The 23,665-nt window shown below is 38.2% G+C and overlaps 1 protein-coding gene and 2 long non-coding RNA genes across 5 annotated transcripts; 1 reads left to right on the top strand and 2 right to left on the bottom strand.

Moving 5' to 3' along the window:
* Positions 1 to 877: 877 nt before the first annotated feature.
* On the bottom strand, positions 878 to 14,089 carry LOC145554194 (uncharacterized). The gene is made up of 8 exons (XM_081613691.1): positions 13,956 to 14,089; positions 3,489 to 3,616; positions 2,921 to 3,364; positions 2,609 to 2,822; positions 2,220 to 2,440; positions 1,662 to 1,806; positions 1,409 to 1,518; positions 878 to 1,313 (listed from the first exon to the last, which is right to left on the bottom strand). Exons 1-8 carry the CDS (start codon positions 14,014 to 14,016, stop codon positions 1,002 to 1,004), a joined length of 1,635 nt encoding a protein of 544 aa, XP_081469817.1. The 5' UTR covers positions 14,017 to 14,089; the 3' UTR covers positions 878 to 1,001.
* LOC145554205 (uncharacterized) lies at positions 3,739 to 13,366 on the bottom strand. 2 transcript variants are annotated; one of them, XR_014090236.1, is made up of 3 exons: positions 13,141 to 13,366; positions 12,671 to 13,108; positions 3,739 to 6,384 (listed from the first exon to the last, which is right to left on the bottom strand). It is a non-coding gene; the product is annotated as an uncharacterized LOC145554205 (long non-coding RNA). The 2 variants fall into 2 exon arrangements; XR_014090235.1 differs by having other exon boundaries at positions 12,671 to 13,366.
* A 596-nt stretch (positions 14,090 to 14,685) lies between the features above and the next one.
* On the top strand, positions 14,686 to 18,099 carry LOC145554208 (uncharacterized). Of its 2 annotated transcripts, XR_014090240.1 has the most exons (4): positions 14,686 to 14,776; positions 15,059 to 15,139; positions 15,321 to 15,383; positions 15,551 to 18,099. It is a non-coding gene; the product is annotated as an uncharacterized LOC145554208 (long non-coding RNA). The 2 variants fall into 2 exon arrangements; XR_014090239.1 differs by lacking the exon at positions 14,686 to 14,776 and having other exon boundaries at positions 15,050 to 15,139.
* The last annotated feature ends 5,566 nt before the right edge of the window (positions 18,100 to 23,665 follow it).

Genomic DNA, 23,665 nt, shown 5'->3' on the forward strand with positions numbered 1-23,665 from the left:
TCACTGAGATTATATCATTAATTTGAACATGTTTTGTTGATTTTTTTTTTGTTCTTTAATAAAGTTACGAACGTTTTGATAAGGACCCAGAGGACGACGTTCTGCTCTCAGCCTCCTGGCGCCGTTCAGTTTGTCACCTCATGCTGAGATCGACTCAAAACCCTCAGCGATCGACGTGTTGCAGCCCTGCTCTACAGCACGAACAGTTCAGAAACAATATGAAATGGGAAAAAAAGTTATTTAATAACTGATTAAGTCATGTTTTAGATTGTTCCTGAAAAACGAATCAGTCACGGCTGATTAGTGGGTGAACACACTGCTGCACAGTGAACCCACTGATTTTATACAGCACACAGCCGCTCCCCTCTCTTGCAGGAACTGCGTATTTTCTTAATACATAGAGCATTTTTCTTAAAATAAGAAAAGTCTCCTTTCAAAAACAATAAAAAAAAGTACAAAAAGAGGGTATAATTTTCTTAAAATAAGAAAAATTATCTGCCAACAGAACAAGAAAATTTATCTCGTCAAGATTTTCCAAAACAAGAAAAAATATCTAACCAAGATAAACCTACAAATTTCTTAAAATTAGTGTATTTGTACTTAAAACAAGCCAATTTTACTAATACAAATAGAATATATGAGATTTATTTTCTTAATACATAGAACATTTTTCTTAAAGTAAGAACAATTTACAGATATCATCTGTTTTTGCAAATATTAATTTTTCTTGAAACCAGTATAGTTATACTAAAAACTAGATTACATTTCTTGATACAAAGTCTTAATATTTTTTGTACGTTTTCATAAAGAATGGCAAAAGTCCAATAATTTACCAACATACAAAATATGTCTACTTAAAATAAAAATACAACTTCAATTCATTTTAACTGCTTTATTATAGAAGTTGCACATAAATCAAACATTACAATTTCTTCATTCTATGTTGGTATGGTCATTTTTGTAGTGCAAAATGACCATTGCAGTAACAACATTTTCAACATTTACTCAGTAATAAATTTTTTCCACTCAGTTATTGCTTTTTTGTATGACGTTGTCATGTCTTTGTCATGAATTTTGTCCATGAGGACTTCTGTCTGAACAATCAATAAAAGAGTGGAGATGAATTTTGGATATGTGAGATGGAAAGTATAATAGCATGCCATAATATATAATAAAGAGGAACAAATGTCCTCCTTTGGAAATATTACGACCGGCATAGTTCCAATGGCCAGGACACAGTTGGTCTCAGAGATGACCACCACAGGGCTCAACAACGGTCGTGCCTGGAGAAAGGTGTTAGGGTCTTCTGCACACTGAAAAACAAAAAGAAAAATAATAAACACCAAATAAACCCCAAATCTGTGTTTTTAAACGGTTCCGTAATATTAAATAGTGTCACATTTTTCACCTCAAGAATGTGAAGCACTCCCTCGCTTGCTGGTCCCAACTTTTTAGGTGGAGCAAAAGTTGAAGGGAACATGTCTGGGAGAGCTTTGATCATGGCGATGGTGTTGTTTACTTGAAAAATAAAAGTAATTTCATTTATGGTGGTCAATAAGATTACATCTATATAAAACATTAGTTTTAGCATAGCTTTACAACAGTTACACTAATTCAATGTCAGTGCTTTCAACTCAATACACAATAAAAGTTGAAATCACCTTTATCTGCCGATGGAGGCTTCAAGACTTTTTTGAAAACTCCGTAAAACTGAGCCTTCTCACTAAAGGTCTGCCAGCGGTTCTTCAGATCAGGTATGAAGTGAGAGTGTCCTTTATTGAGAATCCGCTGCAGTTCATCCATTAGCTGCCATAGAAAGACACATGAATGTGCTGAATAAATTATACATTTCAAGCAAATACTTGCAATTATATAAATTTCAATTTGTAATATTTTAAAAATATAATATAGAATGATGAACTGTGCACTACAGAATGAATTTGAATAAAGTCAAAATCTTTCCACAATTTCTCTAAAACCATAATTTTGAAAATTTTAAATCTGTCCAAAACTAAACAAAACAATATTTTCTCACTTTCAACAAAAAAAAAGTAAAACAATTTACAATCTAAGTTTTATCAGTAGTTGCATACAATGTTTTGATTCAATTGTTTGATACAATCTGTTTGTGTTTTTTGATACAATTGTTTGTATGAATGTTTTTAAAATGCATTTTAAGAAACAATTTTATCAGATACAAAGCAATTTAACTTTCTTACATGATCCAACTCTTTGAAGCAGGGATATGCCTGAAGAATCTTTTTTGGTCTTTCCTGGTTCTTCATGACATCACCATCAATGTAAGCACGTCTGGCTTGATATTCAAGATCCAACAGCTGGGCAACATCCTTCTTGTTTGGTCTGGGTCTGGATTTGTATAGGTTGCGTAGAATTTTATAATGTCTTGCCTGATTTTGCAAGCTGTCAAATCCTTCATGCCCTGTTGAAATGACATGATCAATGCTTCTGTTTGTACAATCATTGTTTTTGAGTCACAGACAGACAGACACTAAACACATTTTAGTGTTGTACAGAAACATTCTAAAAAATATTTTAAGTGTCAAAAAGGTGGATTAGCATAGTCAATTTTTAAGTGAAATTCTCCTACCATCCAAATGTTCGGCCTCTGTGGAGTTGCCTCTCTGTGGTGGCGATCTGTCCAATATCGGGGTTGGAACAATAGACTCTGGATCATTAGCCAATGTATCCTGGCTGCAAAAGGCAACTCCTTGCTTTCTCTTTCTGGAAGGAGTTGGTCCCTGCTTCTTTACAGTCGGCGTCACATTCTGGACCCTTTTCAGAAGCTGTTTTTTCACAGGTTCCTAATGCAAACATTCACAAAAATAGTGTGTCAAAATAATATTAGTCAAAATGAAATTAAGCCACACAGACTGACTTTGAATAAAATATATCGGCATACCCATTCAGCTCCATTTGCTGCAGATATGTCCCGTAACATTGGATAGTACTCAATGAGTCGCTTAGCCATCACCGTTAGCTCACGGCTGCATGGACACTGGAAATCACCTCCCACAGCTCTTTTGATTGCCATCATGCTTGTTACTGTGTTCCTTATTAAGCGACAGCGAAGTTCTTTGGAGAGCCTGCAGTCTCCCTCTTGCCCAGTTCGCTGTTTCTCCAAGTAGTTGACTCTTGACTGTTCCAGCTCTGTGTCTGTGTATATCACATATAGTGGACTTATAAGCTGTACAGTTTTAATGCCATGTTGGTCTCCTGGGTTAGAAGAGGGAGCAGCGGTAGAGGAGAAAGAAAGGATTGGTGAAGTGGCTGGAGTAGTGGGAATAGAGCTGCCATGTGTGGTTCCCATGGAGGTGCTTGGTCGAAGATTGTCTGACTTTTCCCCCTAAAAATATGACAGAAATTATGAATGAAAAATGTTTCTACATACAAAATGACTGAAAAGTAAAGATTGCAATTATCTTATAAAATACTTAATGACTAAATATCTCTACATAAAAATTTATTACCACTTCATTTTCAGCATGTGTTGTCCTCCAAATAGCTATCCTTCTGAATAAGTGTTCTGGCCCTGGAAAGAGATCACGTAGGTCCTCCTTGGAAAGACTGGGAAGCATGTCTGGGCTGATATTTGCTGCTGCAAAACAAATAAACAGTTAAGTCAAAATGTGTTCTTAGAAGGGTAATACATGAATGCTGTCACTAAAATTGATAGGTATTTTCCTAGAACCTACATAAAAGAACCACAGACAACGTATATGAATTTTATGACAAAGCTTCTGCAGAAGGAGAAAAAACTCTGTCAGCTCCTCCGAGCTGTTCACAGAGCGTTCTCAAGATCTTTGAGTAGAGCTTGTCTTTTATTTTCAAAATTCAAAGAGGGAGGATAGGCAAGATAGACAGCAGAGAAAAAACAGCAAAGGTCGTAAAACATTTTACCTAAACAAAGCAAAGGTCGTAAAACAATTTACCTAAACAACTAGCAACCCAGTTCCAGATGCGATATCTGATTTACGGCCTGAGCCCGGTTCAAATCTTGGTCAAACTGTTTCACCTGAAGATGAACAGGCAGCTGTGACCCCCAGGTCAGTTAATACACACACTAAAGAAGAGAACATTTTAAACTGCTCTAACATTAGACTGAATATGAACTAAAGTAACAACAAAATGATAATACCAAAAAATCTCTAACATTCCCCCCTTTTTATCATTTTACCATGTGTGTAAACCCTATTCAAAAGCCAAGCATAGAAAAGAAAAGAAATAAAATAGAACCAATAAATGCAAGAATGTTTTTTTTTTCCTAGTCTAAACATAAAAATGACACAATGACTAAATTAATATAATGAATAAATGAAATGAACAAAAACAAAAGAAAGAAACAGCAAAATAAATCAAATGCAGGTTTCTCATCACTAACACCACTTGTTTTCACATTTTCGGTGTAGGAATCATTCAGCAAATGAATTAATCTGTTTATTGATTACAGAACATCATCATTGTTCAGAAAATCGTCAGAACCTCGAAACAAGTCATCTTCATTTGTCTCATAGGATGCCTTTGCTAGCTGATAACTGACAACAGTTGTGTTAATTGTTTTAAACAACATACTTCGTAGGCAAGGAATAATGCAACCCGTAAAAAGACAGAACAGAACCAAAACAATCAGAATAGGTGTCACGAGCTTTAACAGTAAAGTCCACCATGGACCAGACGTGAGCCATGAAAACAAATCAAAAAAGGATGAGCCGCGTGTTCCACTCTCCACATATTTTTTTAAGATCCTCCAGCTCATATAGAGCATCAGAAATAGTTCCTCCAGTTCCTGTTTCATCCGGCACAAAAGTGCAGCACGTCGGGCCAATAATTTTGCAGACCCCACCCTGAGGGGCAGTGAGGAAATCCAGAACAACACGATTTTGCATAACCATGTTTCTCAGTTCAGTCAGCTCTTTCGCAGTGCCATTGGCCAGCTGGTATGTGATGTTGATTAGTCGCAGTAATCCGTACCTGTTTATCTCTACGTGGTCCCGAATCTCACCTACTCCAACCCACGGAAACAGACCTTGCATGAATTTTTCTCCGCCGTTCCAAATCCTGAATTCCCATGGAACTCCAGTATGTGTAGTTAGGCCTCCCCATCTTTTGACCTCTGACATAACTGTTCGTTTGGAGCGGGTACGTGGATCATTTTGTGCTTTCCTGATGAACGCAATTGGGTTGATTAACGGAACCACAGCACACAGTCCTCCCCAATTTTTCGGCAAAAACATGTACGCTTCATTTCCACATATGAAGTACCAATCTGCCAACATACGTGAACCATAGTCTCCTGGCACTATGGCACTGCACAGCGTTGTCTCCTGTTTCCTCTTTGTCTTATGCGTGATGTTGAAACTCCTCTCCTGAAACAAGTTGTCACAGTCTGGGTTGTCCTTCCAGACTTTGCAGTGTGGAGTCATCCTTTGACCCCTGCAGGCTGTGCAGTCGATGAAATCCTGTGTCGGTTCGCAGTAGGTGTAAACTCTGTTACACAAGTTCCAAGGTAACGTCCCTAGAATAACATGTCCATTATTGTAGACACAGTTCCCCAGAGATCCTGGTTTAGCTCCTGCTAATGAAATGATCTCTGGTATCTTCCATACAGTTTGTTGAGATGATGCAAAAGGAAGTACATCGTCTGCGAGTGAACAATTTAAAAATCCAAACAGACCTTGCACAGCCTCTCCCATTCGGAGGTCAGCTGAATAGTCCTTCTCGCGCGCTCTGTCTCCCCTTAGGGGTGGGACGCGCCGTGGTCTGGTGCTTAGAACATAGAGACACATCTGTTTGTTGTCAGTAATGTCACCTGGTCGGAGGCCTGAGTTGTGAATAGAAACCGGCAGCTGCGCACACACGTAGCAGTTCACAGCATGTCCCTCATACGCGGTTCTATTCATTAGTTTCCACCACAGGTTGGTGCTGTAGTCGTGTTTGTGGAACTCAGGCTCACTACTTCCTCCAAACATCAAACATGCTGCAGTCACAGCGCAGTAGAAAATCCATCTGGCATATGGAGTCCCCATTGCTGCTCGGCACACAGAGATGTCAGAACCCCCAAACTAAAGGAGTGAGAATCTTAAGCGTTTCTTCACCGGGTTTGAGACGAACCACACTAAAAGTAGCACCCCTTTGCAGCCCGGAGGCAATAAAGCCCACCTTCCTCTCTACTCCGGATTAGGGGTCCAACACTCTCTGCAGCTTACAGTGGCTGAGATGAATCCAGCTGGGTCTTTCAGCGATTTTTACAGCTGTTAGTGTTGTCATCAGCACCTGGAACGGTCCTTCCCACCGTGGACTTGTCCAGTTCTTTCGTTTGATGACCTTTATGTAGACCCAGTCACCTGGCTTAATGGGAGGTGCCTCCTGTGGAGGAGAAGAGTCAGAAGGCAGTAAATTCGCACTGGACACTTCCTTCAGTTTAAGAGTCCTGATCATATAATCTGCTAATGTTTGTTCTTCATCAGCTTTCTGTAAGTCAGGAGCAAACAGAGGCAGTCTGTAAGCTCTCCCATGAATTATTTCAAAAGGTGTTAGACCATCTGCTGTTGAGGTGATTCTCATATAGAGCTTCACCAAGTCTAAACATTCTGGCCAGGGTCGGCCAGTGTCTGCCATGCACTTTCTTAATCTGCTTTTCACCGTGCCATTTGTTCTTTCCACAAGCCCTGCACTCTGTGGGTGATAGGCACAGTGGTTTTTCAATGTCATTCCCAAGTGAGATGCCATGTTTTGTATCACTTGGTTTACAAAATGTGGTCCATTGTCACTGTAAACAGTCTGTGGGATGCCATGCGTTGGAATAATAGTTTTGCAAATAGCCTTAGCTACTGTCAAAGCATCTGCATGCTTTGCTGGAACTATTTCAACCCATTTAGAAAAAGCGTCTATCATCACCAGACAGTATTTGTATGGCCCACTTTGTGAAAGTTCAATAAAATCCATATACATAGTTTGAAATGGATAAGATGGTTTTGGGAACCTGCCTCGTTTTGGCCTTATGTTTCCCTGTGGGTTGTGTTTCACACAGACTGGACATGCAGTACAAAAACTTTTTAGGTAGGAATTTAAACCATACGTTGTGAAATGTTGCTGTATTATGGCTTCCATCCCCCCTGTTGACACATGGCAGCGCCCATGCGTCACAATTGCTGCAGCTTTAAATAAAGATTTAGGAAGAACTGGTTTGTCCTTAACTTCAAAAATGTTCCCATCATTAAGTTTCGCACCCTTAGTTATCCACATCCGTTTTTCGGCTTGTGGTGCGTTGTCCTGCATGTCTTTCAGCACTGTTTTGTCTATCATTTGTTGTTCTCCGTCAGTCTGTGCTGAGAAAGTTCCTGTCCCATGCTTCCCTGCTGCAGCTTCTTTAGCTATTTTGTCAGCTAGTCTGTTCCCATTTGAAACTTCATCCGTCCTTGTTGTATGAGCCGTGCATTTACATACAGCTAGTTTAGCTGGGAGTTGTATTGTTTGCAAAAGATTTTTAAGTAAAGATGCATGTGTTACTGGTTTCCCAGTTGATGTTGTCATTCCTCTACGCTCCCATTGTTTTGCAAAATAAAACAGCGTAGAGAAAACATACTGGCTATCCGTGTACACCGTCAAGTACATGTCCTCTGCCAGTTCACATGCCCTTGTTAAAGCAATCAATTCTGCTGCCTGTGCAGAATGAGTGCTGGAAATTTTTCCTGCTTCTATTATTTCATTTGGCAAAGCAACAACCGAATAACCTGTCTGATTTTTACCCGTAGGGTCCTTTGAACATGACCCATCAACAAACCAGACCTCTCCCAATGCTAATGGGGTGTCCTGTAGGTCTGGCCTTGGAAGCTGCAAGTGCTCTGTAGCTTCTATGCAGCTGTGTGGCGTTCCATCATCTGGTAATGGAAGCAAAGTAGCTGGATTTAGAATCGTACACCGCTTTATTACAATGTGTGGCTGTGACAAAAGCGTTGCTGTGTATGAAAGATGTCGCGCTGGTGAGAGCAAATTCATTTTGCTCTGCAGAAGTAGAACATCTACAGCGTGTGGAACTAACAGCTCCATCTTGTGAAACAAAACTATGTCAGCCGACATGTGTACTGCTAATGTTGCTGCACAGACTGCTTGGACGCAGTCTGGTAGAGACTGTGCTACTGGATCTAATTTCTTTGAGTAGAAAGCTAACGGCTTTAGCTTATCACCATGGTTTTGTAGTAACACAGACGTCATAAAACCATTCCTGCAATCCACAGTTTGAATAAAAGTTTTTTCATAGTTAGGAAGAATCAAAGTTGTTGCCTGCATTAGTGCCTGTTTTAGTTCAGTGAATCTTTTTTCAGCTTCTGGATTCCAAGCTATTTTATCAGTCATGGCCATTGGGGTGCCATGAATCAAATCCTGTAAAGCCTGAGTTTTTTCAGCATAGTGTGGAATCCAGGCTCTGCAGTAATTGCAAAGTCCAAGAAATGACATCATTTGTTTTTTAGTTTCTGGTTTAGGTGCTTCAGAAACAGTCTCCTTTCTCGCTTTCTGTATCTGCTTTCCCTCAGCAGACAGTGTGTGTCCCAAATAATTTACTTCTTCTCTCACCCACTGCAGCTTATCTTTGTTTACTTTGTTCCCTGTCTGACAGAGATGGTGCAGCAGAGCAAGTGAGTCTGTTCTGCAGGCTTCCTCGCTCTCTGATGCTATTAACAGATCATCAACATACACCAAAAGTTGACTTTTGTCTGACATTTGGAAATCAGATAAGCAGGCCATAATTGCCTCACAAAATATGCTTGGACTGTCTGCAAACCCTTGGGGTAATCTGGTATAAGTATACCCCTGACCTCTGTAGGTGAAAGCAAACCAGAACTGTGAATCTGGGTGAATGGGTACAGAGAAGAATGCATTGCTGAGGTCAATTACTGTGAAGAATTTATTGCTTGGTTTAAGCGAGTTTAGCAGCGTGTGTGGATCTGGCACATTAGGTGCTCTTGTTTGTACTGCTTCATTTACTGAACGTAAATCCTGAATCATACGCCAGTCTTTTTTATTTGCTTTTTGAACAGGAAAAATAGGTGTGTTACAAGGAGAATCTGAACACCTTTTTATGATTCCTCCTTTTAACAAACCTTCAATTACTGGTTTAATCCCGTTTAGTGCTTCTGGTTTTATAGGGTATTGTTTTACTCTAGGCCTCCAGCTAGATTTTGCTTTAATTTGCACCGGGGGAATTGAATCAAGTAACCCGACATCAGAGGGACCTTTTGTCCACAAGTTTTCTGGAAGTTCAGCTAGTTCAGCTACATCCTTTTCCATAAAAAATATGTTCGTGTGTCACTCAAACGCGTGGACTTGAGCTGTGCCTGTGACTACTTCACATAGTGATTGTTTCCAGACGTCACAGCTGGGGCTGTAGCTCCAACCGTCTTCACCTTCTTTGAAATCAGCGGCTTCACCAGCTATTTTAGTTCTATTACCCACATCTACCCATGTGATATTATGCGGCTTGAATAATGAAATGTGTGGATTAGCCGGTAACTTATACAGCTCTGTTTGGCTAGTCGGAAGGAGCACAGTCACAGCTGCATAAGACCGTCGGTCTGTGAACATTTCGGTCACAGCCAGTGTCACGGGATTTGTTTCTAAAAACTTTTTAACATAATCATCCTGTGGATCATTTAGGATGTTCATTGTTACATGCAACTGATTGTAGTTCATTTCCGTTTCAGGTGAGTCCAACTGTTCACGAGCTTCTCTAAGAAGCTTTCCTGGGACATGAGGATTGTCAGCTGGCTTTAAATCATATGAACAGTAGATTTGTTCATTTTTTTGAACTGTGTACATATCAGAATGTTTTAATCTGACAGCTCTCATCCCATCTTGTACAGGGACTACTGCTATTCCTAATTTTGTCATTAGGTCTCTACCTAACAGATTTATTGGACATTTAGATGACATCACAACAGAAACTTTTACGTTAATTCCTGTCTCAGGGTCTTTAAAAAATGTACTTTTTGACATATTTTCTCTATGCGTTTGTCCGTCGGCAGATTTTACCCAAATAGACTCGTTTGTGGGTTTACACCTTTTATTTTAGTTTTAAGAACCGTTTTGCATGCACCGGTGTCACATAGAAATTCAACTTCTTCCCCACAAACATTCAGTGTGATGTAAGGTTTTCTTTTAATGCATTTAACATATCCCAAGCTGCACATATGTCCACCATTACACCAAATTGATCTGGTGGTGTGTTTTGTTTGGGTGTGGCAGAATCTAGTCATACTGAGGAGTTAGGCTTTTGTTTTTTCTCCCATCTGCCACGTCTCTGTTGATTTGTTTTGTTCATTGGGCAGTTTCTTGCCCAGTGATTGGGATTTCCACAATTCCAACATTCATCTGAATGTTGTGCCTTTTGTGGGGTATAACTACGGAGTCTTTGCTCATAGTGACCTCCTCTGCCTCTGCTTCTCCCTCGGCCTCTGGAAAGGCTGCGGAAAAAGGCAGAGGTTTCTACTTCTCCAAAATCCTCCAGATGAAAAACATCTGACCCTGTTTTTGGTTTTTTAACTACTTTTTCTGCATGACGTGCCCATGTCATCAGTTGTGGGACTGAGGCAGCGTCATATTCGACCAGGTGTTTTCTAATCCAGCCCTCAATTTCAGGGCGGAAACTCGACATTAAAGCGTTTTTCAGTTGTTGTTGATATACGCTGTCGGGCCCTTCATCATAGGTAATCCCACTGTGAACTTTGAACTCTTTTTCAAACCGCAGACGAAAGTCGTCTACGTCCTCTCCAATTTTTTGTCTTATCCCCGCTAAGTGATTGTAGTTTGCCTTTTTACGGAAAACTGTTCTAACTCTTTCACATACTGGATCCCATTGTGCTTTGTATGCGTCACTCAGCTCTGGGTTTTCTCCATCAGGGTATATTATTGGGCCTATTCTATTTTTTCCCGTATAGTTTCCCCTTACTTTTGCCCAGTCTTTTCCTAGCGAGGTCATGGCTGCTACCCCCGCTTCAACTCCGTTCAGTCTATAAGAATGAATTAATCCAGTCATGTCCTCTATCCATTTATTGGGATCCTCTGCTGCAGGTGTTATTCCTTCCACAGCTTTCTGGACTTCCTCTAAAGTCCAGGGTCTAAAAACATATGTATGTGGTGAATCATCCTCACCAGCATTAGGGTTTGGTACCTGTATCATGGGGTACTCTTCAACATGTCCCCCGTGTAAATCAGGACTATATTGGATCTTCTTTTTAGGATTTAACCTTAAATTGTAATGTGGCTGTTCAATTGGCATATGTTCTGTTTGACTTCTGTCTCCCACATACGGGGGTGGATCTAAACCTTCCAGTGAGGGATACAGAATACTTTGGGGCTCCTTACTGCCAGTAGCGGGCGCGTCCGGAAGACTGTCTGCCGGGGCTGTTGCTACTGGAACAGAGGCAGACGAGCTTGCTTCAGCGGTTGGGGTGGAGCAGTCGGCCGTACCTGCTCTCCCTGCCCCACTGGAGCATTCCGTCTGGATAGCACCATTTCATTGTCTTCTGGTCTTACAAATAAGTTATTTGATTCTACAAGCTTTTTGTCTTTAATCTTTTTAATTTGTTCTTTCCGGTCTGTGGCTGCTTTTAACCATATTTTAGCACATCTCAACTCATCCTCCTTTTTAATCTTTTTTATCCCCGTTTTTCTTGCTACACTATTCTCCAAAATTCTCACAATTGTTTGCCATTTATCGATTTTTAGCTTTCCGTCTATTTTATATTTCTTTCTCCATTTTTTCATGTGTACAGTGCTACCAGGAAACCTGGACAGCATGTACTTTTCATCCCCATCGGGGCCCTCAGCGAGTAAGGAATTACAAGAATGTTTATTTCCCATATTTAAAACACTTGCAATTTCAGCTTGAAAATATTATTTATTTGAATTTATTTAAATTTGGTCCAGGTTCGTTGACTCCTAGGGAGTCCTATGAACTGGAGATCTTTTCAGTGGGCCAGCAATTAAAATACCTTGTTGTGGTATTCCCCGCTTCGACTCTTTCGAGTGGGAGAATCTTGCCTATTGCATCCACAAGAGGTTTGCTGCTTAATTCCACTGTTTTACATGAGGTAAAATACAAAGCGGTATTTAAACCTCCAACCACTCTCACACTAATCTTTCACGCACACACACATCAAAGCAGCAGTAGCAAACCAGCAATACCAGCACAGTAATGACTACGATTTAGCGCAACATTATCTGTTTTTGCCTTGTCAGAAAACTCAGCACCAATCATTTTATTTACCCATCAAAAAATCAAAACCACACAGCAATGACAAGCTTCCTATCCGCCTGAGGACTTACCCTTAAGGGGTCTCCCAAAAACAGGAGGCTCTGAGAGCCTTTCCTTTGTTTAGTTGAAACGACGTCAACAGGGACTTCAACCCAAAAGCATTTAGTTGAATCAAGTGCCAATGTCAACTGGGACTCCAACCCTCAATTTAGTAGCATTTAGTTGAATCAAGTGTCAATGTCAACTAGGACTCCAACCCTCAATTTAGTAGCATTTAGTTGCAACTGGGATTCCAAACCTCAATTCTTAGCATTTTAGTTGCAACTGGGACTCCAACCCTTTATTTATGTCGACTTTAATTTAGTATCATTCGTTTGAAACATTTTAAAATTCACTTACGTTTCTGTAGTTTTCGCACTGTCCGGTTGGATCTCGTCACTCCGCCGTTGGCAGACAAAGTCGGACATGTGTCGCCGGCCCAGCGAAGAATTTGCTTCCTGGGTCTTTCTTTCCAGGTCCAGTTGACTCTGGCCATGCACGGATTCAGCGTGTCTTCCTCTGCCTGACAGCGGTCGGTATGAGAGATCCCGGGTTTCGGCACCAAAATTGATAGGTATTTTCCTAGAACCTACATAAAAGAACCACAGACAACGTATATGAATTTTATGACAAAGCTTCTGCAGAAGGAGAAAAAACTCTGTCGGCTCCTCCGAGCTGTTCACAGAGCGTTCTCAAGATCTTTGAGTAGAGCTTGTCTTTTATTTTCAAAATTCAAAGATCGAGGATAGGCAAGATAGACAGCAGAGAAAAAACAGCAAAGGTCGTAAAACATTTTACCTAAACACAGCAAAGGTCGTAAAACAATTTACCTAAACAACTAGCAACCCAGTTCCAGATGCGATATCTGATTTACGGCCTGAGCCCGGTTCAAAACTCGGTCAAACTGTTTCACCTGAAGATGAACAGGCAGCTGTGACCCCCAGGTCAGTTAATACACACACTAAAGAAGAGAACATTTTAAACTGCTCTAACATTAGACTGAATATGAACTAAAGTAACAACAAAATGATAATACCAAAAAATCTCTAACTAAAATAGTATCCCAAATGATACTTGCTTGAATCACTACCAACATTTAGGCAATTTACAATTAAGGTGAATTTTATCATATCAACGTGATAAAAGTAGTTCAAAAATAAATACATTAATAAAAAAAAAAACTCAAAATTAAAGCTCTGGCCTTTTAAATTTTTTAAAGATTTTTTTTCTACGAAAGAGGTACAACAACACAAGACTCGGGAGTATTACGTGGCTACAGAACCTCGGGCTCCATTTTTTTTCTCTTCACCATTCTGAGCTTTCTGTTGTCATGGTTGCTAGGCAACATAAGTTAGGTTGAGGTGAAGGCTAAACAGCTAGCTGAAGGGTATACCCGATTTACACTATATGTCCTATAAACATCTGCTTCATAAAACACACAGAAATTAAAACTTGTAAAATCCATTATCAATATATTTAAAGAACCTATTTTAGTATATTTATTGACTGTTCAGAGCTCACGTTAACAAGTGCACTTGTTGACGAGCAATTTTAACCGTTTGGTGAAAACTGGCAGTTTATGCTGGCTAGCTTTACGATAAGCTAAACTGAAAAAGAAAAACGAACAAAAATATATTAAGCTTACCTCTCAATACCTCAACTGTTGCAGGATCCAAACTAGGAAATGTCATGTCATGTTCATCCATGGTGTGAGAGTTTAGATGACTTGCAAAGCTTCAATGTTATAAAAACCGCAGAAGATTGCTTAGAGAAGCCGCATCTGTCGAGTCGAACCAACCGTAATTAACTGAAACCCAGTTTCGCACGTTCCCATTGGGATCGTACCATAACGAAAAAAGGGGTGAACGCAATATTAATAATGTTAGACACCACGAATATAAGTAAACAGACATATTTGGATTTCAAAATACATATATTAATTTAAAATATTGATTAGTTTAATCCGAAATTAAAATTTAGGTAATCAAAAATAATCATTTTAAAATATATATTCCGCTGAACTACCCTATACTTTTAGACAATGGAGTCAACCACACCCGCCAGTTAAGTAGTTCTACATTTACAGGACCGTTGTAGCAACATTGTTTCATTGACCGGTTTACATTTATACAAAGGAAGAAAACGAAGAACCAGGGAAAAACTTTTTCATTCGTGTTCGTATTAATTCGAACAGAAATGATTTGGCGCTGTGTTATTTGCGTTGTTTTCACAACTTTTTCCTTGAAGCTCTTACTGAGCCACATCAATCGAACGCACAGTCGCAGTCCTAACTTTAGGTTGCTCTGTGGTATTGATGGGTGTACTGATGAATATCGAGTGTATAACTCATTTTATCATCATGTAAAAAGAAGACACCTCCAACATCTTTTGGAACCCCCCGGAGAAGATGGCAACCCTTCGGTCGAACATTTGTTTGAAGAAAGTCCAGGACCATTGCAGCAACAAGTGAGTATATTACTTAGCTACGCGCCTGTTTATTTTAAATGTTAAAAAGGAACACATTATGTGCTCATAATTTAATATTGAAAATAAATTTGTTTGTCTGAACATATTTTTAGTACTACTCCACAAGCTCCTCACACTACTTCCAAAATACACACGAACGCGCGCGCACACACACACACCAAAAATAATATTAATGATAGAAGATGCTAGAATTGTACATGTAAGGTCATGTTTTTCTGCTATGTTTGACAGATTAATTATCAATCTGATTAACTTCTACAGGATTCCATCTTCATCAGTCAAGAGCCTTGTACAACTGGCTCAGACATGGCCCTCATCCAACCTAGAGTAGTCACACAACCAGTAAGTCACCAGCAACATACTACTTAACAGAACATTGGCGAAAAAATATTAGCTGTCGTAGGCTAACGAGTTGAGGTCCATCACATTGTTGTCAGGATGTTTCTTTGTAACTAACATACTTGACATGTGATATGACTGTCAGCTCAGATCAGAATATTTAATACAGCTTCCACTTTTTCAGGATTTGACAACATATGCCACTGCCTTTGTGATAAATGCACGGGCCAAGCATCATGTTTCACAGGTAAAATATCTATTTCAAAACAGATAATTTGTTTCATTTACTGGTCTTTGCTGTAACAGTGAAGGTTGATTGACCTGGCTTGTAGTGTATGTTATGTTAATATCAAAATCATAGTTAAAATCGTGCGTTTTGTCTATCTGAACTTGTGTTATTCTTTTTCTTTATAGAGAGGAATGAATGACATTGTCTCTGGAGTGCAGCAGTACCAATCGTCACTCTTGAGCAACCTTAGAAGCCAGATTGAGCAGGTGCTGGAGAAGCATTCGGAAAGCACATCAGAGCATCTTAAAAAAGACGTAATGGATGTATTTGATGGTTTTGTTGACCCATTTGCAAGTGTTGCAACAACATTTCGACAGAACAGTATGATGAAGAAGCAGTTATGCATTTTGGATACAGAGGAAATTCTTATTACTCAAACCGTATGCAAATATAAACATGGACCATCAAAAGAAATGTTCATTAAAAATAAAGTATTTCATTACATACCATTGGTCAGAAGCTTAGAGCAATTTCTATCACACCCAGAGATATTTCTTATGATTGAAAAGGGCCCACGGAGGTGCATGGAAGGTTTTTTTCAGGATATTGTTGATGGCTGCCTTTTAAAATCACATCCTTTATTTGTAGAAATACCAAATGCACTGCAAATAGTTTTGTACACAGATGAAATGGAGATATGTAACCCACTAGGATCTGTCAGCACAAAAAATAAACTTTTAATGGTATATTATACCCTATCAAACATAAACCCAAAATACAGGTCTAAACTTGCTGCTATTAGGTTAGTTGCCATGGCTAGATCAGTAGATCTGCGCGATTGTGGCATAAATATAATATTGCAGAGGATAAAAGAAGATATGGATGCATTATACAGCGGTGTTAAAATGCAAACTATTAAAGGAGAGAAAATTATTTATGGTGCTATGGTCTCTGCTTGTGGAGATACTCTGGCACAGCATGAATTAGCTGGGTTCAAAGAGGGTGTAGGCTTTGCTTACAGTAAATGTAGACATTGTGAGTGTTCTTTTGAAGACATGCAGTCATATTTTAATGAGGACTCATTTACTAAAAGGACATTGATGGGACATATCAAACAGATTGATGAAATAGAAAAAGCAGATACAGACTCACTTCGCAACCAACTGAAAACAACATATGGGATCAACAGACGAAGCACATTGGTTGATTTTCCTGCCTTTGACATTATAAAACAAACTCCACAAGATATTATGCACGTAATTCTAGAGGGTACTGCTCCTTTGGAAATCAAGACTGTTTTAAATCATCTTATTCAGTCAGGAATGATAGATCTGGACTCTGTAAATTCTAAGATTCTTGGTTTTCCTTATTCACCTCAAGATGTTAGAGATCGGCCATCTCCGATTTCTCTGAGTACATTTATGGCAAGTGATGGTAAATTAAAACAGTCATCTGGACAAATGCTTGTCTTGTTAAGGATTTTACCATTTATTTTGGAGAGTTTGCAAGACAATGCATATGTGCATCTGATATATGAGCTAATAGAGATTGTGCATTTAGTGTTTGCACCTGTTCTTGCTATTGCATCTGTCTCCAGATTGAAGTCTCTTATTGAAAATCATTTGAAACATTGGCGAGAGCTTTTCCCAGAGCACAATATTACACCTAAACAGCATTATCTAATACATTTACCATCACAAATTGAATCATTAGGACCAATGGTTAGACATATGTGCATGCGATTTGAGTCTAAACATCGTTTTTTTAAACAATGGGCTTCAAAATTAAATTTTAAAAATATTTGCAAATCCCTTATTAATCAAAACCAAATATATGAAAGCTGTCAAAATGTTGACCTTTCCGTTCACCCTATCTTTTTAAATGAAAGGGAGATGGGGCCTGTATCTGAGGTGAAAGATCTGCATTATTTACGAGGAAAACTGAGAGACTTCATTGGTTATGACGAATTACACCTTGCTGTATCGGTCAAGTGGATTGTAATAAATGGCAATAAATATATTGCCCAGAAATCTTTAATAATTTCCAAAATAAACGGTAATTTGCCAGAATTTGGTCTCATAAAAAACATATATTTAGTTGACTCAACCTTGTATTGTTTTGAGTACCAACCTTTTGAAACTGTAAATTTTGAAAGACATATTATGGCATATCAAGTCAAAGTCCCAGACCTTGCACAGGCTAATGAATTAGTGGATTCCGAAAAATTGGTGGATTTTACCCCATATTATACATTCAACAACAAAAGCAAAACCTTTGTTTTGGTGAAATATTATCTTGGCGATATAATTGATTTGTATATAAATGAAAATTAATCAGTGTCATAATATGTCTATCAACATTTACAGTTTCAAAAATAATTAGTGTTACTTAATGCACAATCTCTATATCATTTATCAGATGCACATATGCATTGTCTTGCAAACTCTCCAAAATAAATGGTAAAATAATAATACAATGTCTTATTAACACACCTTGTAATTTTTTTTTTCATACAATTAAATTAGGTCTTGATCATTTTATTTGTAGTCTTGTGACTGTGGTGCAAGGGAAACATGCAAATGATAAACAATTTATGTTTCTGAAAATTGTGAAAAGTGTGACATGTTATATCAAATGTTAATTCACACAACTTTGCAAAATGTAAAATGATATGTTTTTTGTTTACATTGTGTCACTAAAACAATTTTAAAAATACTTTGTTTTATTAAAGAGATTGAAGTCATGAAGTCTTTCTTTTTCTTGAAATAAGAATTTTTTTCTTTAAAATATGTTGCAGTGCTTTTAAGTATTGATATCAATAATACATTTACTTGTAACAAGTAAAAATTTCTCAATATCAAGGCTTAAAATCTTAAGATATTTAAGGAAAAAATACCTAAAATAAGAAACATTTTCTAATAGAAAGAACATATAATAAGAAAAAATATCTTACGAAAAGAAAATAAGAAAAAAAGAAAAAATGTACTTAATTTAAGATATTTAATCTTACTAAGATTTCAGTTTTTGCAGTGATGTGATTATGTGCTTGAAATAAGAAATTTTTACTTGTATAAAATAAGTTCTAGATTTGAAGTTTGATTGGTAAATATTGATATTCTAGATTCTAGCACATATTTACTCATAATAAGTAATATTTTCTTAACATTAAGCTTTTATATCTTACCGAGATAATTAAGTACAAAAACACTTAAAATAAGAAAAATATTCTAACATAAATCCCTCTTGGTGAGAAAAATTATCTTGTCAGAAAGAAAACAAGAAAAATCTCCTTAATTTAAGATATTTAATCTTACTAAGATTTCAGTTTTTGCAGTGCAACTGTTTTCATCGGACGCAGCTGTCTTCTGTTTGACCTTTGACTCTGAGACTTTTACCGTTTGCTTCCTCTATTTTCAGTCAGATCACTCTGACCAGAAACAGATAATCTGAAAACCAGAAACAGGTAGAAATGTTTGGCAGCTAGTACCAAAAACATTTAAGTCCTTTTTGTTTGTTTTTTTGTTGCTCTCTATTTATTTTACTTATTTTGTGACAACTGAGCCAAACTGCAGAGAGTGACAGTGATGATAAAACATAAAATTACCAGAATTAACAGTGGCTGTAAATAAGTCTATGTTTTAACAAGATTGATTTAAAATGTGGGGTGAAATTAGTTATATTGGTGCAAAAATCTTCCTAGATTGTTGGGTTGCAGGTTTATTAAGCAGGATTTATTAGCATGTTGCTAGCTTTCAGGTTAGCTAGTTAGCTGTCCAGGGTAGTAACTTTTCAGGAAGTTAGTAAGCTAGCTAAGTTTTATCAACACATTGGATATATTGCTGAATTTCTGTAAGAAGCTGTAATTAGCTAGCTAGTTTGCTGTTAAGATATATAGCAAGTGAGGATCATAGCTATTACTAGCTACAATTGTCTGCTAGCTGCTAAGCTAGCACAGTTCTTTGCAGGCTGTTTTCTCTTTACTCATTAATTCTTATCTATTCATATTTTGTAGTTCCAAGCCCAAAGTTAATTTTCATAATATAAGAAATAAGAAATCTCAGTTTTTATGTAAATTATTTATAAATTATCTCCTTAAAACTTTATATTTATTCGTGTTTTAGCTGATTGTGATTGTTGTGCAGATTTTTTTTTCAGAAAAACATTCAATAAAATCAACAGTTATGATGTAAAAAATACAAAATGTGTTATTTCTTAGGAAACACTCTGTAGCAGTTTGTCTTATTCTCCTTTGTCTGTCTGACTTTTTCCAAAAGTAATGCTTTATAAAGTGATAAAGAACAAAAATTAGCTTTGCCCCAGTTTGTAATGAGAGAAAAACAAATGTAAATGCTCCATATTAAGCCCAATTAACTGCACCATTAACCATTATGTCTGTTCATTTTGCTATAAACAATATTCAATAAAGAATCGAGCGGAAACACTCGAGCTGTACGTAGTTCCGTCTTTATGACTCGCTCCATGAATGAATTGGCATCTAAACTGCAGGGATTTTACAGCCTTTTCCTCAGCGAGTCCAGGTTCTACCGCTCTGCTGGGCTGGCATCGGTTCCTGTGATCCATCATCTCGCAGAGTCACCTCCGCCTCACGCTTCTCCACAGGCTGCTGCTAATTAGGAGAAGCACAGAGACGTAGCGACGTAGCTCCGGTCTGATGAAGAGACATCCAGAAGCAGAAACGCTTCGGGTTTAATTCACTGCTTAAAAAGTAAAGTTCTCAGAAAATCTCAGGTTTTCTTTATGTTTAAGCTGAAATGTTAAATCATCTGTGGGACTTTTTCTGTATCGGCCACACCGGATGGTTCTGTTACGAAGCCCATTTCCGCCATGCAAAAAAAAAGATAAACAGGAAGTCATAATTTGGAAGTCGAAATGATGACTTTAAATCTCATAATTATGACCTTCAAAGTCATAATTATGACTTCTTTATATATTTTTTTATGCATTGCGGAAATGGGCTTCCATAGTTCTGGGAACTAATTTCTCATAATCTTTGGGGTTTCCAGTTGAAGTATAAGAATCTCTTCCTGGAATATTTGGTTAATTTCAAACTCTGTTTTGGTCTCCAAATAAGTGGAAGTTGGACTCATTTTTATCTAACTTTTACATCATTGACGTGAGATGTGTCGTAATCCTGCACCAGAAGAAGACAGAGGAGTAAAATCCAGATGTAAACAAAGGCTAACAATTAAAATTATTGCAAACTAAGAAGACGTTTCACTGAGCTGATGAGAAATAGCTTCTGTTTTCTGAATAAAAAACAATAATCAATAATAATAATAATAATAATAATAATAATAATAATAATAATAATTTAAAAAACTCAGAATATAGCACTAGATAACGCTAGCGCACAATATCAACATAGTACTTATTAACAACTAATAACAAAACGCTTCACCAACTCAGTATTTCTCAGTAGCTAGCAGTAAAGTGGTACACAAACCTGGTATATCGCACTACTTACTCTAATGCCTTAGACCTGTATTTAGCTTTGGCTATTGCTAAAGCGCTACAACCCAATATTTGGCACTAGCAAAGGCTAGTGCAAAATACCTACATAGTACTTATTGTCAACTAATGCCAACACGGTACAATAACTCTGTATTTATCAGTAGCTAGCTGTAAAGCGCTACAACAACATGGCATTTAGCACTAGCAAATGCTAGCAGACAATACCAACATAGGATATATTAGCAACTAATGCCAAAGCGCTACATAAACTCAGTATTTATCAATAACTAGCTGTAAAGCGCTATACCAGAGGTTCCCAAACTCTGGGGTGCGCCCCCTAGGAGGGGCGCCGTGCCTTTGCAAGGGGAGCTCGGGAAGCTGTCTGGATGAAAAAAAAACATGAACGCTGTATGCGTTGGGTTTTTACCTTAGAATGGCCAACTCTGTTATTCCTATATCAGTTTAATACAGCAGGGGCTTCCACACTTCCCATATCTGTGTCCTCTGTCACTTTTATCAGAAGTTAAAACTGTTTAATCCATTGTTAACATGTGGTAACTTTTTTTTCCGAGCCGCCTTTAGACGCAACATGAGCGCTACAACGCTCGCGCTGGATTTACACATGTGAAGGAGACCTGCTGCTGCTGTGCAGAACTACACAGGTTTGTTAGAATCATGGCAGCAAAACGCAAAGTGTTCAAATAACACTTTTTAAATGTACTTTGTCAGTAAAAACTACACTTATTTCAGAAACAGTTAAATGTATTTTTATGAAAATGTTTTTGGCACAAAGGGCAGTGATGCTGCTTCAAAGCTTCACCATGTAGGATCTGAAAGTTTCCTTAAGTCCAGTGGATTTACTGTTCTGCCACTTATTTGGTTCCAGTTCTGGACCAGGTTCTCTTGCAGGAGAACTCCTTGGGATGGAGGACCTCTACAGCCGGTCCGGTCAGTCCCTGACCGTCCTGGTCGACCTGGAGGAAGAGGATCAGTGGATGGAGATCATGGAGGACAAGGAGGCGGCCGACGACGGCTTTTAGCACTAGCTAAATACCATTGTACATTTTAGCAACTAATGCCAACGCCCTAGACCAACTCAGTACTAATCACTAGTGCACAACACCAACATAGAACTTTATTAGCAACTAATGCTAAAGTGCTACACCAATTCAGTATTTATCACTAGCTAAAGCTAATGCCCTACATCAACCTGATATTTAACACTAGCTAACGTCACTGCATAATAACAACATAGTACTTATTAGCAACTAATGCCAAAGTGCTACACCAGCTCTGTATTTATCAGTAGCTAGCTGTAAAGCGCTACACAAACCTGGTATATAGCACTAGCTAACGCTAATGCCTTACACAAACCCGATATTTAGCTTTGGCTATTGCTAGGGTGCTACACCAACCCAATATTTAGCACTAGGTAACACTAGCGCACAATATCAACATACTACTTATTAGAAACTCAGTATTTCAGTAGCTAGCTATAAAGCGCTACAAAAACATGGCATTTAGCACTAGCAAACGCTACAGCACAGTAACAACATAGTACTTATTAGCAACTAATGCCAAAGCGCTACACCAACTCAGTATTTATCAGTAGCGAGCTGTAAAGTGCTACAACAACATGGCATTTAGCACTAGCTAATGCTACAGCACAGTAACAACATAGTACTTATTAGCAACTAATCCCAAAGCGCTACACCAACTCAGTATTTATCAGAAGCTAGCTCTAAAGCCCTACATAAACCTGGTATTTAACACTAGCAAACGCTAGCACACAATACCAACATAGTACATATTAGCAACTAATGCCAATGTGCTAGACCAACTCAGTATTTATCAGAAGCTAGCTCTAAAGCACTACAACAACATGTCATTTAGCACTAGCAAACGCTAGCACACAATACCAACATTATACTTAATAGAAACCAATGCCAAAGCACTACACTACCTCAGTATTTATCACTAGCTAACGCTAATGCCCTACACCAAACTGGTATGTACCACTAGCTAACACTAGCACACAATACCAACATAGTACTTTATTAGCAACTAATGCCAAACGCTACACCAACTCAGTATTTATCAGAAGCTAGCTCTAAAGTGCTACAACAACATGGCATTTAGCACTAGCAAACGCTAGCACACAATACCAACATTATACTTATTAGAAACTAATGCCAAAGTGCTACACCAACTCAGTATTTCTAAGCAGCTAGCTGTAAAGTGCTATACCAACATAGTACTTATTTGCAACTAATGCCAAAGCACTAGGGTAACTCGGTATATAGCACTAGCTAACACTAATGCCCTACACCAAACTGGTATGTATCACTAGCTAACACTAGCACACAATACCAACATAGCACTTTATTAGCAACTACTGCCAAACGCTACACCAACTCAGTATTTATCAGTAGCTAGCTGTAAAGCGCTACACCAACATGATATTTAGCACTAGCTAATGCTACAGCACAATACTAAAATTGTACTTATTATATTTAGCGGAAACAAATGCTAACATGCTGCACAAACATGGTATTTAGCAGTAGCTAACACTAAATCGCTACACTAAGGCATTTATCTTAAACTAATGCTAAAGCACTACAATAACATAGTACTTAACAGGAGCTAATGCTAACGCGCTACACCAACCTGGTGTATTTCTTCAAACCTCAATAGCAGCTCATGGAGGAGTTTGATCTGTTCACATTTCATCTGTCTTATGCCATACAGTCATGACACGGTAACATTTTTCACAAATATGTAAAAAAACATATTTTTAGTAAAAGTTACACACTGCAGCTATAAATGCC

Source organism: Poecilia reticulata, chromosome 12, assembly GCF_904066995.2.
Source record: "Poecilia reticulata chromosome 12, P_reticulata-male-v2, whole genome shotgun sequence".
NCBI lineage: Eukaryota > Metazoa > Chordata > Actinopteri > Cyprinodontiformes > Poeciliidae > Poecilia > Poecilia reticulata.

Excerpts from the sequence above, each read along its gene's own strand:
- LOC145554194 (XM_081613691.1), bottom strand. The coding sequence starts at position 14,016 with ATGGATGAACATGACATGACATTTCCTAGTTTGGATCCTGCAACAGTT. Across the intron at positions 3,365-3,488 it reads CACATGCTGAAAATGAAGTG|GGGGAAAAGTCAGACAATCT; the intron begins GTAATAAATTTT and ends TCATATTTTTAG. Across the intron at positions 1,807-2,219 it reads GCTTCAAAGAGTTGGATCAT|CTAATGGATGAACTGCAGCG; the intron begins GTAAGAAAGTTA and ends TTTCTATGGCAG.